The sequence below is a fragment of the Periophthalmus magnuspinnatus genome, chromosome 4, assembly GCF_009829125.3.
Source record: "Periophthalmus magnuspinnatus isolate fPerMag1 chromosome 4, fPerMag1.2.pri, whole genome shotgun sequence".
NCBI classification, from domain to species: Eukaryota; Metazoa; Chordata; class Actinopteri; order Gobiiformes; family Gobiidae; genus Periophthalmus; species Periophthalmus magnuspinnatus.
In genome coordinates, this window is record NC_047129.1 from 16,792,512 (window position 1) to 16,805,461 (window position 12,950).

The 12,950-nt window shown below is 38.6% G+C and overlaps 1 protein-coding gene and 2 non-coding genes across 3 annotated transcripts; all 3 read right to left on the minus strand.

The window, feature by feature from the left end:
• Nucleotides 1-514: 514 nt before the first annotated feature.
• On the minus strand, nt 515-6,401 carry serpinb1 (serpin peptidase inhibitor, clade B (ovalbumin), member 1). Its single transcript, XM_033964810.2, has 7 exons — nt 6,215-6,401; nt 5,119-5,304; nt 2,615-2,752; nt 2,423-2,540; nt 2,202-2,344; nt 1,679-1,846; nt 515-997 (listed from the first exon to the last, which is right to left on the minus strand). The coding sequence occupies exons 1-7, from the start codon at nt 6,374-6,376 to the stop codon at nt 593-595; spliced, it is 1,320 nt and encodes a 439-aa protein (XP_033820701.1). The 5' UTR covers nt 6,377-6,401; the 3' UTR covers nt 515-592.
• Nucleotides 6,402-9,633: 3,232 nt separating this feature from the next.
• trnar-acg (transfer RNA arginine (anticodon ACG)) lies at nt 9,634-9,706 on the minus strand. The gene has a single exon. It is a non-coding gene; the product is annotated as a tRNA-Arg (tRNA).
• A 229-nt stretch (nt 9,707-9,935) lies between these two features.
• Nucleotides 9,936-10,007, minus strand: trnah-gug (transfer RNA histidin (anticodon GUG)). Its single transcript has one exon. It is a non-coding gene; the product is annotated as a tRNA-His (tRNA).
• Nucleotides 10,008-12,950: the final 2,943 nt, after the last annotated feature.

A 12,950-nucleotide genomic window follows, 5' to 3' on the forward strand; every position in this document is an offset into this window, starting at 1 on the left:
GTGAGCAGCCTCTTGGCTTGGACTGTCTTGAAAAAGATGAGATTTTAATGGCAAATCGTCACATACAGCGCTTTTCCACTTTCAAGGCATTCAAAGCGGTTTGCATCAAGGAAACACTCACACATAGACATTGGGGGCAAGGAGCGTTAAGTGTCACAATGACAGTATTCATCTGTGGGAGCTAGAAATGCACCGCCAACATGTGGGTCAATGGATTTGACATTCTGATGATGTTTATGTCGAGAGCAGGATTCAAACCACCAACCTTCGAATCAGTGGACACTCTACTAACTGAGCTACTGTAATGAGGATCAGGTGGTAAAATAAATACTTTCTGATTGTAGTAGCTCAGTGGTAAGAGCATTTTCACACTTAAACCTGTTGTTGTGTCCTTGGGCAAGAAAGATGGAAAAGTATAAGCGTCTTGAAATGTGAAAAAATAAAGGTATTAACTTAACTCAAAATACAATTAAAGGTGTCATTTCAGATTATGTTTAAAAACAACATCTTACAGTTTTTGAGTAAGTGTATAGTTTATTTGTATTCATTTACATTTGAATAGTCAGTTTTAGCATGTGATATATAGTGGGATCTACTGAGGAGACATGAACCTTCCAAGGAACAAAATAGAGTTGGTGGCCTTGTGTTTGATAAGGAAGAGGAATGGGTGGTCTGCTGTGACGTGCTCCTCCCTGAACATACAGAACGTCACCATCCCGGCTGTAGCTGCTGCCGCCTCTGTGCCCTCCTCGTTCACCTCCACAAAAGACTTATGAGCCACCGTAGACAGAAAGAGTCCGCCCTCACCGTTCATGCCAGACAGGTCGGCCTTGGCTGAGCAGAAAACATCCACCATGCCCATTTTGGCTAGTGGCTCATTCAGCTCGTAGTCTTCCTCCATCTTGAATTTGGGGATGTGGATGTGCACATCTACGAACTCCATGTGAGCAGGGTTGGTCCACTCATCGAGAGTTCCCTGAGTTAATTTACTCTCAATCTGAAAAATCACATATTATATTTGTATTAATAAAACATGGGATGTAATGTTAAAAACAAGATTATGAATGGTGAGGTTATGCCAAAATAAAGACCGTAAAATATGTCAAATAGGCAGTAGACAACCAAATGCCGTTAAAGGTGCACTATGTAACTTTTCTGCTGGAGAGTTCTCCACCTTTCTTTAAACAGATTCTTTTTACAGACCAAAGTTTAGTTTGATTTCATATCTGACCGTTTCAACTGCTCACTTACAGTCTTCTTCAGAGTGGTCATGTGATGTTGGTGTGATCTATCTCCATGGAGACAAGCAGGTGACACCACCAGGCTAAGTTACAGGTCATATCTGTGGACAGGAGAGGTGACCCCTCTCTCAGTAAGAATGTGTTGCAGTTTGTTTAAAAAAAACAAAAACAAGATAGGTAAGATTAATGCTATTGTGAAACACCCAGGCAAAGTCATAAGATCTCCATGGAGACCAGCAGGTGGCATGCATCCACCAGAAATCTTACATAGTGCACATTTAATGTTTGATGTCATGGTTTATAATAAATTTAATCAGAGCATGACAAAAATAACAAACTGCTGCTACTACTACTACTACTACACTACTATTATTATAATTATGAATCTTATTGTGTAAACAAATAAATAGATAAAATAAAGTCCCTTGCTGGCTGACCTTGTGAACCCCCTTTGCCCCAGCAGTGGTCTCCTCCGGCAGTAGGATGTACATGGCCAGCTCTTCATCCACATAGGGCAGCCCAACGACCTGCACGCCGAGATCTGGAATGTAACTGAAGGGCAATTTCTTCATCTGGTACATCATCTGTACCGGTTTGGTCAGACTCTGCAGGACACAAAATGTAATAGAATTCATTCAACAGTGGTGGATGAAATACTCAAGTAAATGTAAAAGTATCACATGAAAAAATCTACTTCAGTAAAAGTATTTTAGTACTCATTTAAAAATGTACTTTCAGAGTAAAAAGTGCTAATTTGTGTTGTTAAGTGTTAGTTAGTGTTAGTGATATTGATTTAAAAAAATTATACATATTTTGGTCGACAGCAGCAATATGAAACATACTGTACAGATACCTGAAAATTTCACTTAAGTACAGTACATTACTGCTTGTACTTGGTTACCTTCCACCACTGACTACATCACCATACAGTACAGGTTATAGTTCTAACTTTGCTCTTACACCATTGATGTGGAATGGCATTTCTTTGGTGTTGGCTGCATCAAACTTATTCATCCAGTTTCCTTTGAAGTAAATGGCATTAACTAGAGCCAGTCTGGTCATGGTGCTCACGGTGCCTTGTTTCAGAAGATCTTTAATCTTGTCTAGACACAAAAAAGAATCCCATTGTATAAAATTTTATACTCAAACATTGAATTTATATTTTAAAATCAAAAACCTACTTTCGGTTTGTTCCTCCACCCAACTGTTGATCTCGGCTCTGCATTCTTCCGGAGCTCCGATAAAGTCCACTGACTTCAGATCTGCCTGATAGTGCTTCTGTGTGGACTCAAGGAATTCCTAAAATTTTATAGTAACATCCCAATAAACAGAACTAGTGTCTAATAACTAAGTCTGACAAAGGAATAACTCACAGATAGAAAGTTACAGGTTTTTTCTCCATATAGACGATTGGCGAGTTTAAGGATGTAGGAGGCAGCTGGTGCATTGATTTGACTATTGAGGGTCTGGAAGTCTGCGTGGACACCTTCACCTGCTCGGAATGACAGAGCCTATAGGAAAAAACAGAAAAGGAATTGGTAATATAAGCCACAGTCACATCAAATCAATAACATCTTTTATGTGTGGGCGAGTAATTATTACATCATGGGGACTAAAACGTCAGGGGAACAACACACCTTAAATTTTAGATATGGGTTGAAACGGTTAAGGCTAGGTTCAGTCTCCAGGAAACAAATGCAAGTCCCCAGAAACTAAGGAAACTAGGGATGCACTGATCCAGTTCTCACGTAAGAAGACTATTTACTCATCATAGTCTGACAAGAAAGTCTCATAATGTTGGACATTTTATTTATTCACAGTAGTTCTGTAGTTACTTGAGAGACAGATAAAAGCTCTATTACCCATTTGGAACAGTTCTGTCTTATTTTAGATTTTTAAGGAAATATATGCTGTTTTCATTCTCTGCGGTGTTGGATGTTGGTATAGGAACTGACAAAGCTGGATCGATGCATCCCTAATGTAAACCCAACATATGTGAACAGGTTCTTGTAAACATTTAGTCACATCTGTTTATAGAATTTATTTATTTAGGCAAAAAGGAGGGACAAATGGCTGACGTGTACCGGTAAATATTGTTATCCTTATGTGAAGATGACGATGTGTTGACAAAATGATGATATTTTGATATTTTTAAGTTTATAGTTACGTAACAGTCATCTATTAGAGCTGTGTAACACTGTGTAAAGTCGTTGCAAGAGCAGATCAAAATAACATGGGGCTTAAATAGTCATCAATCATGAAAAGTCAAACATAGCAAGCTTTGTGAGGCTTTAGGTTTTGGCAAGTAAACTGGTTTCATGAGGTCAGACGGAGGTGTAGCAGTTTTACAGCCTTATAAGAGGAACAGTGCATATCTTGTTCAGGTAGTGCTCACAGAGGTCAAAGTACGCACTGACACACCTGCCATTCAGCACACGGGCGTACCTTTTCTGAGAGATATGCCTTTAACAGCATAGCATTTATAACCACATTCATCGATATCGTAATAGGTCTTGTGGACGATATACAAATGTAATACATCGGTTACTTTCTTTCAAAGATGCAAAACATTCTGCTTCCTGTGCAGCAGTGTCCATATATCACACTAAGGGAAGTTAAAAAACAGCTATGTTCTGGTCATTTTGGTTAAGGCCACATTTCTTATCTGTAGCCTCCTTTCATACAGGAATGTGTGACCCCACTCTGAGAGGGTTGTAAAACACTGGGGCAATCTCACCTTGTTAGATACTGCTTTAGACTCTACTCACTTGACTCTGCTTCAGACTCTACTTAACTTTTGCTGGACGGTGCAGTTAACCCAACTGTACTGCTGTAATTGACAATAAAGATCTACAGAACGACTCCCATGCCTCTGTGCCTGTTCTTCATGCAACAGAACAGAAACCGGCAGGCTCTATGCACAGCAGCACGGTAGCTAACTCACATTGTCTCAAAGCTAATGCAAACTATTTTTAAAAGTATAAAATACAAGACAAGACTGCAGGTCCTGGCATGATGAAGCCATCAAGACAACACCATCTGCAAACAGCAGAGATAAGATCCTGTGGTTCCTGATGGATAGATAAAATACAAGAGTAACACACCATTAAAAATATAAATTAATTAACATAAATAATACCTGATTGTTTTTTAATGTAGAATACTTCAGTTTGTGGTGTTGGAATATTTACTATGTCTCATTATATTTGTGTAGTTTTTAACATTCACCTGCAGCTCCCTGTCCACTGCCTGAACTTCAAATATTTATTAATTTTAGCAAAACTAAGTAAAAAACCTCATAGAGGCACAGTTGGACAGGTAGTAGTGACGCTAACAGTGAAATCGCAAAGTCTGCTATTTTCGAGATACCATAATTTCCTCTACAACCGATAAAATATCCTTTTTTATTCTGCATAAATTTGCTTTAGATCAGTGCCGTCATGTTCTGAAATACATGGATTCTTGTTCATATTAATTTATGTCAATTCTCCTGGATGTGAATATGAACTTTTAACAGAACAATTAAAACATAAATCACAAATAGGCCTGTCACGATAATCACTATATCGACTTATCGTTCAGTACATGAAAGATGGAACAAGAAATTTTGAGGGTCAGTATTTATGATGTGTATTTTTTCTTTATACTAGTGGGAGGGAAAAATTAAATAAATTACTTCTATGACTGATTAACTACAAAGGTTTTCATTCTATCACTTTTTGTTTTACACTATTTTACACATAGAAATTATTTGTTTCACTGTTATCGTTTACTGTCAGTATTTTCTTTAGCAATATATGGTTCGCAGTCACAATGCTTGCCATAAAATTTGTTAAAATTTGACATTTTTCCCAAATGGTTCATCCCTAGTGCTCACCTGGGCCATTTGCGCAGCAGTGTCTCCTTTAGCTCCCAGGTAGACCATGGCCAAAGCTGAACTGATGCTCAGAGGAGACACAAAGATGTTTTCATTGGGTTTTGCCTGGCTCAACGTGCGGAGCAGCTCCAAGGCAAAAGCTGTGTTTGAGGTGGAGATAGCGGCCATGGCTGAGGTCTGGTTTACCTGGAATCAACAAAAGAGACGAGGCACCTGCTGAATGTGGCAGTGTTTAAAGGCACACTATGTAGCTTTTCTAGTGGAGGGTCTGCCACCACCCATGCTTGTCTCAGTGGAGATGTTGTTGCTTTGCTGTTGATGTTTTACAGCATTAAACATTATATATTACAATATTTTGCATTTATTTAGTTATTTTTTTATTGCTGAAAACACCTTAAAGGTCCTATATTACACAAAGCTGACTCTTTTGAGCTAAAATATACCTGTAGTTGTGTTTTGTTTCATTCACACATGTTTGAGTAATCCTTTATTATTTTTTTTCAGGTCAACTTTTACCTTTTGTTGAGTAGAGATTGGCAACTCCAGGGCTGAAATCATCCAAATGATTCTAGTGAAGATGTACGGAGTTTAAAGGCATAGTGGAGCACTAAATATGCGTGTGCGTTAAACGTGCAAATAAAACAAAGCAAAACTCCAGGTATGACTGTAATGAGGAAACATTATAACATAGATCAGAAAATAAAATATTGGTAATATAGGCCCTTTAAAACATGTATTCTCTGTGAGAGGACCCACCACTACACAGATGTGACGTGTAACTTTTCAGTCACCTGCTTGACTCAATGAGAATTGATTAATTTTAATGCCATACTGTGGAACATTCCAGGCAAAGCAATAGCATCTCTATGGACTCCTCTAGACACACAGTGCAGAGCAAAATGTGACCCTTTGATCATATGCTGTTATCTAGATTAGTTCATTTTAAAAGTTAGTTAGTTATTATGCTTATAAAGTATTAATGTAAAAAATTGTATTTTATATTATATATTCATATTTTATTTATAGGTTATAGCGCCATCTCAAATCATTTTGAGTAGGCGACAGTTTTCTTCTAAATCTGGATTTTGTTGCGTACCTTCTTTTCCTGCTTCCGGTGTGACAGAAGTGCGCTCTGCTGGCAAACAACCCGCGCGTCGAGTAGAAGGCAGAGGCTGAGAAGAACGCACCAAAAGCCCCTAAAGGCGAAGCAAACTGCCGTAAAACTGACGGACGAGGAAGTTCGACAGAGCGCGTTCATCTATAAACAACAAAAGAATGACGGTGCGCTTTGGGTGTGACGCGTGCTTGCGCCATAACGCACACGTTACGCACCCTTTAGAGCGGACTAGAATGGGAAGGATAGCGCGTGTTTTCCTAGATCCATGGCGCTTTCATAGTAAAAAGTCAGCATTGCACCCAGAACAATCTGCCCCAGTGAGTCAGACTACAACTCATCATATTATTGACCACCACAGATGACTGAATTAGGCTATAGCTTTGCAGTAAGAACCTATTAAAAAGAAAAGGAAAGAAATACATGCAGGGATGGGAAGAATACTTGTATTTAGTATTTGTATTTAGTTACAGAATACTGAATACCTGCATTAAGGCAAGGTAAGTTTATTTGTATGGCACAATTCATACACAAAATAATTTAAAGTGCTTCACAGAATAAGAAAAAAACATTAAAATCACAATACAACAAATCAAATTAGAAATAATCAGAAATAATAATCATAAAATTAGCATTAAAGGAGAAAAGTGCAGAACACTCATGCTTTCAGTCATATGCACAGCTAAACAACTCTTTTGAGCCTGGATTTAAACATTGTCAAAGTAGAGGCCTGTCTCACATCTTCAGGAAGACTGTTCCAGGTTTTAGCTACATAAAACTGAAACGCTGATTCCCCATGCTTAGTCCTGACTCAGGGCACCAGCAGGAGGCCGGTCGCTGAAGTCCTCAGAGTGTGAGATGGTTCATGTGGCTCGAACATGCGGGAGATGTACTTTGGTGTTGGTCCATGGAGAGACTTGTCACAAGCAGAGCTGCTTTAAAGTCTGATCTCTGAGCCACAGGAGCCAGTGCAGAGACCTGAGCACAGGATGCATGTGTGAAATACTTCCTGGTACCTGCATTAAAATATAATCTGTAACATATTGTGACACATAGGCCAATCAGAGTACTGTATTCTGTACATTTAGAATACTTTGAAACAGAGTTAAATATAAATTATAGTGTAAAAACGTATCAAAAGATTACAAACTGCTTTGTAACTCACAGCTCTGTCCTTGACTCTGCTCATCAGTGTGTCTGCATTGATCAGTATTCACATGTTATTAACATAAACATTAGTACATCGAGATACAAGTTTAAAGTAGTGCGCACTGCTAAATGTGCTTTATAGTATGCATTTCCTGTGACTAAATGGAGAAAGTAAAATCACACCTGTGTCACCACAAGCGCCATGTGTTATGTTTTTATCACTGACTTTGTGCAGCTTGAAGTCTACATTGTGTGATCACGTACTGTGATGTATTCCTTTGATTTTAGGAAAAAGTAACTGCACTGGAATACAGTTACTCAGTGTTAGTATTCTGCATATGAATTCTTGTAACATGTATTTAGTTACTTATAAATATTGAATACAATTAGGCAGTCTTGTTAAAGGGAAATGTTGTTAATGGTTTTAAGTGAATTACTAAAGTTCTAATGGCATATTAATAAAGCCTATACTGTACTCTTTTTATTTAGTAGGCTGCTTTAGTTCCCTGACTAACTTTGAGCCTTAAGTCACAGGGCAATAGACAATAATAGGACTGCCAGCCTTTTTGACACATTTTTGTAGCCTTTTAGAGTTTTATGACCATCTACATGACTCTATGTGCTATTTGTTATTAACTATTCTAATTTGACCACATGTGATACTGTGTATGCAGGCTGACATTGGGGGACAAATGATGGAAGGACTTGTTGCTCAGGCAAATGATGATGATGATGATGATGATGATGAAGGTATGTACTTACTTAAGTTCAGCTTTATTTTGTTTCTTATAAAACAGTTGACCAAAATACTCATGGGAGCAGGCCTATACAGCATATACATAACAAGCAGATTTGTAAAATACAGCTAAAAATGCAATGCACCCACAATGCTTGCAGCAAACAAACTATCTATCAATCAACCGATGCACTTTTATTTTCCTTATTATAGGCATGGGACGATATTGAAATTTGGAGTCATGATTATCATGGCAAAAATAACTGCGATTAGAGATTATATCACGATAAAGTACTTGACAGTTTTAAAATGTTATGGATATAAATAATTCAAATTTTAACGAGAGGTTCCAACAAACAACGGCTATCTAGAAAAAATCATCAGGCAGAAGTATTTTTCTGCACATACTGGTGATATAAAAGCTGATGATCTTTGTTGGCAATTATCACAATTAAATAAAATGTCCCAAGAAAGATTATTGTCAACCTTTTTTATAACAATAAGCAATATTACTGTTTATGGCCCAGTCTCTACCTCATTGGTCCGTAAACTGTGCAGTTACACCTTGGGTCATTGTTTCATTGCTTCATTCATTCTCCAAATGCATTAACAGTGAGGAGAGGTGTGTCTGCTGATTTATAGTGTAGATATCTGCTTACCCCAGACTGCCTCACGCTGCAGTCATGGCAACCACTAAAACATGTTAAATCTGTCTGAGTAATAGTGACCTTTGACCCCAGATCTACGGTTACATAACTAGAATCCTATAGACTGTCACTATATTCCTTTAATGTGAAACCGGATATTCCAAAACACTATGGACTGTCTTGCATTATGCTGTATTCCACTAGAGGGAGCACTTTGAATTTTTCAGTGAGATCCCCTGATGGCTATGTGGTGCTTTCCATGGGTTTCAGAATGAGGAAAAAGTAGGACTGTTTCCATACCGATTAACAATCTAAAACAAAATGCTGTTGCTACTTTGCAGCTGATGTCAACGTTCCCTGTGGATATGATGCTAACTGGAGGCACTGCTCTATCTGAGGCTGGTTAGGCTTTAATCTTAGCTTTATTTCAACATCTCAGTAGAAAGAGCTGACTTAGTTGGAGGTACAACAGATGAGATGATTTTGTGCTGTTAAACAAGTCTCTCACATAAAATTACAGTCACAAATTAGCTACCATTAGCCGACAGTTTTTCAGTTAGTTACTCTCACCTTTTTCTTGAAAATCAAACACCTTAACTGGACCGTGAACACTCGGATTGATCACAGGCTCTGAAAATGTGTTGTTTAAATCCATTTTGTTTTTTCTTGAGTTTTGGCAGTGTTTGCTAATGTGCGCATTGTGTCACCATGGTAACTAATGAATATTCTGCCAATAAAGATAGGACTACATGTAGAACTTCCCCTTCTTTGCAAAGTATCCATATCATTTTTAGAATTGAAGAGAGGAATTCCAGTGAACAGATTGACCAGTTAAGTGAGGTACTCCAGGTTAGGTTAAAAAAAACACACGAGCTAGCCAGGAGTCGAACCTAGAATCTTCTGATCCGTAGTCAGACGCGTTATCCATTGCGCCACTAGCCCCTGTTTCCTGCTTTCTCGGTAGCACTAGCCACTCATAACTTGGGACCTGATCAAAGATTGCCTAACAAAGATTTGAAACATCCTGAATAGCTTAACTGCACAGAGGATTGTATATTTTGTGACATTTGTAAAAGTTGCCAAAATACCTTGCATTGTTTGCTTTGTATAGATAAAATATTATTCTTGTGTTTGAGTGAAATGCAAAGAAAATACTCATACATACCACACATGCCGTGACCCGGATTCGAACCGGGGTTGCTGCGGCCACAACGCAGAGTACTAACCACTATACGATCACGGCTTTTCAGAGGAAACGTTACAATAGAGAAATCAGACTACAAAAAAAAGATTTGTCCAAAAAAATAAGTGAGTTGATCAGATTTACTTGCTTTCCTCAAGTTAGTCTTCAAAATGTTGTAACAGGAGGTTGAAACAATAGACTGTTTAGATAAATAGGAAATAGGAAAATAGGAAGTGATCATGGGCACACATTCAGCTTCAATTCACTTTACATTGAAAACTATCGCCCTTCTCTCTGTAACTGCTGCTGTGAGGCTCGTCACTTTGGTCTTTAAATGTCCATATTAACCCGCTCTACGTGATCCTGGTATTTTTATTTGGCAATTGTGTCCGTAACTCAAGATATGAACATTAATAACAGGCAAATCAGGCATCTTCTTTCCCGGAGGTCGCTCCTACTAGCATTAGCGTTCAACACTCACCACTGTAGGCGTTACTCTCTGCTCAAGTGGCCATCTCTTCACACCCGCAGAGAAACTCATTGGTTCATTTTCATTTACAAAGCTTTACTGGGTATGACCCCCTCACATCTCAGTTCACTGCTATATATCCACAGCTCCAGTCGTGCACTCCACTCCAACAGATACATACAGCTGTCAGTACCGAAAGCTCGCACAGCCTTAGGTCAAAACTCATTTCAGTTCTCTGCAGCAAGTGACTGGAACCATCTACAGCAGGATTTAAAACTTGGTTCTTTTGTTTCGCTCTCTGTTTTTAAAAGCTCAATCCATTTAATTTTAAAAGATCACTGCACATGTTTTTAACCACTATTCTACCCTCCCCTTTTAATGTTTTATTCTTTGATTTGTGAATTGTGTTTGTGTTTTATGTGTTTCACTGAAGCTGCCTATCCAGGTCGTCATTGTAAATGAGAAGTTGTTCTCAATTGACCCACCTGGTTAAACATTGAATAAATAAAAGAATAAATTAGCAACAGGTTTGATTGACAGCATTGCTAAACATCTGCTCCCTGCCAAAACAGCAGTGCAGGCGGGAAGGGGCGTTACTTTCAACAGCTTCAGTCCACATTGTCTCTTTGGTTGCTATGATACTCACAGTCGTAATTCCTATGATGGAACTCAGCTCCAAATTCGCTCCTATAACCACTAGCCTCGATGAGCTTCATTTGACTGGAGCCAAACACCATAGGTGACGTCACACTCACTTAGTTCACTTCTTTATACAGTCTATGGTCACAACTTTTTAACTAAGACCACATTTGCTTTGAGATTCTGTTGACACTTTATTGGCATTGTTAAGCATTTATCCCACGGCAGGTTCTGAAGAAGAGATTCTTTTTGGCTCGAGCTTTTAGTGCCGTCCTCACCAGCTTATCCCTTCCCTAAAATCCCTTTGAGTTTAGAAACTTAATGCGGGCTTGAGTTTGCCTCTGAGGTGTTATGGCCTTACAGTTGACCCTGGCATTTCCATTAGCTGCAGCATCTTTGAGCCCTGTCAACGTGGTCCATCAACAGACAGCCCTGATCCCAGCACACAGCAGCCAGAGGGATATAAGAAAACATAAAAGTACTGCACAGTCACGTGAAAAGTACATGTGCACATACTTCCTGTTGTGAATTTCAAATTAGGTGTAATTTGTTACTTAAGTAAAAGTACAGATGTAAAAGTTAGTCAAGTAAAACTAAAAGTATCACATGAAAAAAGTAAAAGTATTTCATTGCTCATATAAAAATCTACTAGTTTACAATAAATAAAAATCAGAGGCTATAAGAGTTTGTTGCATTTTTGTTACTGCTGATATAGTTGTAGTTGAAGGAAAATCTGAGAGCAGAACCAAAAACAAATCCTAGTTTCTGAATTCTGGGGAAACGTGTTCTGATACTGTTATTCATGGTAGTTTCATTACACAAAAGTTCATATTTCACTCTGTCATGAGTGTGAATGAGCATCTGTTATCTAGTTCAGTAGTTTTCAATGCAGATTTAAACCTGGACTATATCAGGCCTAAAACAGGGCTAAAGAACATGGTCTAAACCAACTTTAAATCAGTCTGAGGAGCTCCATCAGTTTCAACTCTTAGATGTGGAGACACCGGTGTTTGTGTCTGTCATATAGACTGTATATATAAATAGATATAGCTAACCTGCTAGTCCCTGCATTCCAAATTGGAAGTGAGCACGTGCGTGCTTCCTGTCTCCATCGACTCTGCCTCCAATTCACTTTACACTGGAAAACTGTCAGTCCTCTCTTTCTACCTGCTGCTGTGAGGTTTGTATTAACCCGCTCTACATGATCCTGGTATTATTATTTTGTAATTGTGTCCGTAACTCAAGATATGAACAGTAGTAACAGACAAATCAGGCATCTTCTTTCCCTGAAGTCGCTCCTGCTGCCGTTAGCAAAAGATTTGACTGACAGTGCCTGCTCTCTGTTAAACCAGCAGTGTGGACGTGAAGGGGCGTTACCTTCCACAGCCTCGGTCCAAATTGGCTCTTTGGTTGCTATGATACTCATTTGACTGGAGCCAAACACTATGGGTCATATCACACTCACTTAGTCCACTTCTTTATACAGTCAGTGGTCTGTATACACTATAACATGCAGTGTATTTAAAAATTGTATTATTAGTATTTTATTCACTATGAACCAGATAACCAGTTCTTAATAAAGATCAAATTTAATTGAATTAATAGATGCATTTCTAAATAAATAAAACAAGTACTCAAACTGGAAAGGCCTCCACGTGCCACCAGTGGAACACATACCACAGTCTGATACTGACTTTGGTTTAACAAAAAGCCACCTAGTGTTTCACATTTGCCCTAGATTTCACACTTGTTCTAAAAATACCTTTTGCTAATTCACCCCATATTAATTTTAGTCCCCCCACTTGTTGCCATCCCCATCAACTTGGACTCACAATGATGGACCTGCGCTTGATACCCAGTGGTTAAGTGACCTAGAATTAGACAGTGACACTCAT

Coding starts and splice junctions, on each gene's coding strand:
- serpinb1 (XM_033964810.2), bottom strand. CDS start 6,376: ATGAACGCGCTCTGTCGAACTTCCTCGTCCGTCAGTTTTACGGCAGTT. Junction 2,753..5,118: donor CTGCTGCGCAAATGGCCCAG/GTGAGCACTAGG, acceptor TTTTTCCTATAG/GCTCTGTCATTCCGAGCAGG. Junction 2,541..2,614: donor AAACCTGTAACTTTCTATCT/GTGAGTTATTCC, acceptor ATAAAATTTTAG/GAATTCCTTGAGTCCACACA.